The following is a 3,063-nucleotide window of genomic DNA, read 5'->3' on the forward strand; positions in this document are numbered from 1 at the left end:
GAAATCAACAATAATCTTCTATGCATGCAAGAACTCATAGTAAATAGTGACCAATATATTCCTACGATATTTTACAACAAACAGAGAAAACCATTTCTGATAATGAAGCTTAAGGCTTTAAAGAAGCAACATATGGCAATCAGTAACACAGTACAAAAGTTAAATATGACCTTCAGTGTGCAACTCCTTGCTACGATAACCATAATTTTTTGTCATATGAATATTGAATTGTATTCCAGTCTATTACATTGGCATGATGGATTGGTCATTAAATTGGATAAACAAATTGGTAAGATGATCTTAAATTCAATGACGTATTACATTATAAAAATCACATTTATTATGTGGGTCTGCGAGACCGGCAAGAATCAGGCTCAAGAAATCCGCACTACGATTCACGACGTACTTAACAGCACCAGAGATGAGCAAATCAAACATGAGGTAACAAAAAGATGGAACGTATTTGTGTATTTTTTTATAAGATGTATGCTGATACAATTTTTATACATTAAATCTACTCAAGTATATTACGTCAATCCAGTTTTTAACAATTTGATTTAACATTACAGTTGCAGTTGTTTTCCTTACAAACAATGCACTGCAAAAATACATTTTCCGCTAAAGGTTTCAATATGGATGCAACGTTTCTTACTACAGTGAGTAATAGAGCGTTTGCTTTTATTAATAAAATGTTTCTCTTTATTTTTTTCATCTTCGTTTTAGATGACGGGTACCACTACTACGTATATGTTAATTTTGCTACAATTCTTTATTACGTCACATTCTTGCGATGAAAAATCTGTAATCAATATTACATAAATAATGCAATTTCATTAAAAAGAAGGTGAAAGAAAAAAATTTCGTGTATATACATACATGTATATATGTATATATTATAAATAAAAATTTTCGTTGCGTGTACATATACGCATGCGTGCGCGTGTTAATAATAATGAATGTTAACATTAATAATTAATATTAATTAATTATGCAATGGCTGTTGAAAGACAAATTTCGAAACTGCATACACAGAAGCTTCCGCAATCATCTCCATACTGATGATAAAGTAAATTGATAATATGATAAATATTTTTTAAACTGTGTATATTTAAATTATGGTTTTCATGTAAAATTTGATTAATTATATTCATTGTAATTAGTTTTTGTTTATAAATACTTGTTAATTTCAGCTAAAGAAATGTATCAATTTGTTCAAATCTAATAATTAAATTCTAATCAAGATAATGTATTTGCCATTACATTATCATATAACTCAATTCATTGGCATTACATTATCTTCTTATCTCTCATTAGCAACATCAGTGTTTCTCAAAATACGCGCAGCACAATTTAGTAGTACGCTAGAATGTACAATATTATTAAAAATTTGAGAACATCTAATTATCTATTTTTGTTATATTTTAACATATTTAAATAGATAACATCATTTTGTAAATATAATTATTCTAAAATAAATAAAAAAACTAATATTATTAATCAAATTAAACAAATATATTAAAAGCATATTTCTTTATTAAAACTTACAGTAACATACACACATAGACACACACGCGCGTGCGCGCGCATATACGCTAGTATATGCTGAAACGTTTAAAACTTAAATCTCGTAATCCTATCTAAAAGAAAACATATTAAATCAATACTCTAATTATCGAAAATCTCAACGTTTATTATTCGCTCTTTTCTGCGACGCTAATATTGGTTCTTTCGCTGTGCTTACTTTGCGAGCAACTGTCATTGAATGTATATTTTGACAGTTGTGCGTATCGAAAGATTAATAGTGTAATATAATGTAATTACATGCATTATGAGTGTAAACGTTGTTATAGTAAGAAGTAAAGAAAAAGTTAAATAGCGCGCGTTTGTGATGTCTAGTCGTGGTAAATAGAATAAATGTTTCTCAAACATCTTATATGCACAATAAAAATGTGCAGAATCAACAAGATAGCCGAATCAACAAGTTGTTATTAACCAATTTTTAAGGTTCACTAATTTATTTAGATATTTTGTAGTGGATGTAACTTATTTTGAATAATTATATTTAATGTATCATTAGCACATTATAGCAACTATTATATTAAACATTGCATTTTCCAGATGATAGATCGAAGAGCGCCATGGTTACTTCATGATACATTAACATACAATTATGTAATGCCTTAGTCATCGCAGTAAATGCTCTAGTATTAAACTAGAACTTGTCTGGTGTAGATAGAAAGAAGGAATTTACTTCGGTTAACACTTTATGAAAACATAAATTTATGGACAAAACTTAAAAAAAAATCGAATCTCGCAATCACACTCGCGTTGATAATTGAAGTGTGTTAATAACGTGATTAATAATTTTTAGACTGATATTTAATTATGTAATTTAGATTATTGTTCATCCAAATATGACATTTTGCTAATCATATTCAGTTCGTTACTGAAATTTCACGAAATCGTGTCAAAGGCAAAATGCGAAAAAAATGGTGGTTTTTTCACGCTACGGATTTTCAAACTTTGATGTATCCTTGTTTCACAATTTGCCGCATTCTTGGAATATTCCCATACAAGATTAACAATTCAATCTTCGAGACTTCAAAACCACGTTATATTTTATCAATCGCAATTACATGTGCTCTATGCGTTTGGGAACTGATAGTCTTATATAAGTACAATATTTTTACAAAGATTAACTTTGTAAATATAACAAGGTCTGTTGAGAATATCTGCTTTGTTTTATTAATCAGTTCTTTAGCAATAGCCACCGTCGTTTTAAGCAGTCCACGAATGCATTTGCTTCAAACTATAATGAAGATCTCTTCGAGACTGTCTCCGGAGTCATATAAAAAGTTATCCAAATTAATCCATGCCAAAGACACTTTCGGTTTCTTCTATCTTATCGGCCTACTTTCTACATATTGCTACAAGACGCGTATCAATATCGCGGAAACAATTTTTTCGATATATGCAGTTCTATTGATATTTCAGACAAATATGCTCTATACGGACTGTGTTTGTGTGCTAAAAGCTTGTTTCAAGGAAATTAACAACAATCTT

At 29.3% G+C, this 3,063-nt stretch overlaps 1 protein-coding gene across 1 annotated transcript; it reads left to right on the forward strand.

Annotated features, from left to right (window-relative positions):
* Positions 1-102: 102 nt before the first annotated feature.
* On the forward strand, positions 103-730 carry LOC105460943 (putative gustatory receptor 28b; the record flags this gene model as incomplete). Its single annotated transcript, XM_011707439.1, has 2 exons — positions 103-441; positions 570-730. Coding segments are annotated over exons 1-2 (500 nt in total), but the record flags the coding sequence as incomplete, so codon positions are not given.
* Positions 731-3,063: the final 2,333 nt, after the last annotated feature.

The sequence above is a fragment of the Wasmannia auropunctata genome, unplaced genomic scaffold (genome assembly GCF_000956235.1).
Source record: "Wasmannia auropunctata unplaced genomic scaffold, wasmannia.A_1.0 LD313135.1, whole genome shotgun sequence".
Classification (NCBI taxonomy): domain Eukaryota; kingdom Metazoa; phylum Arthropoda; class Insecta; order Hymenoptera; family Formicidae; genus Wasmannia; species Wasmannia auropunctata.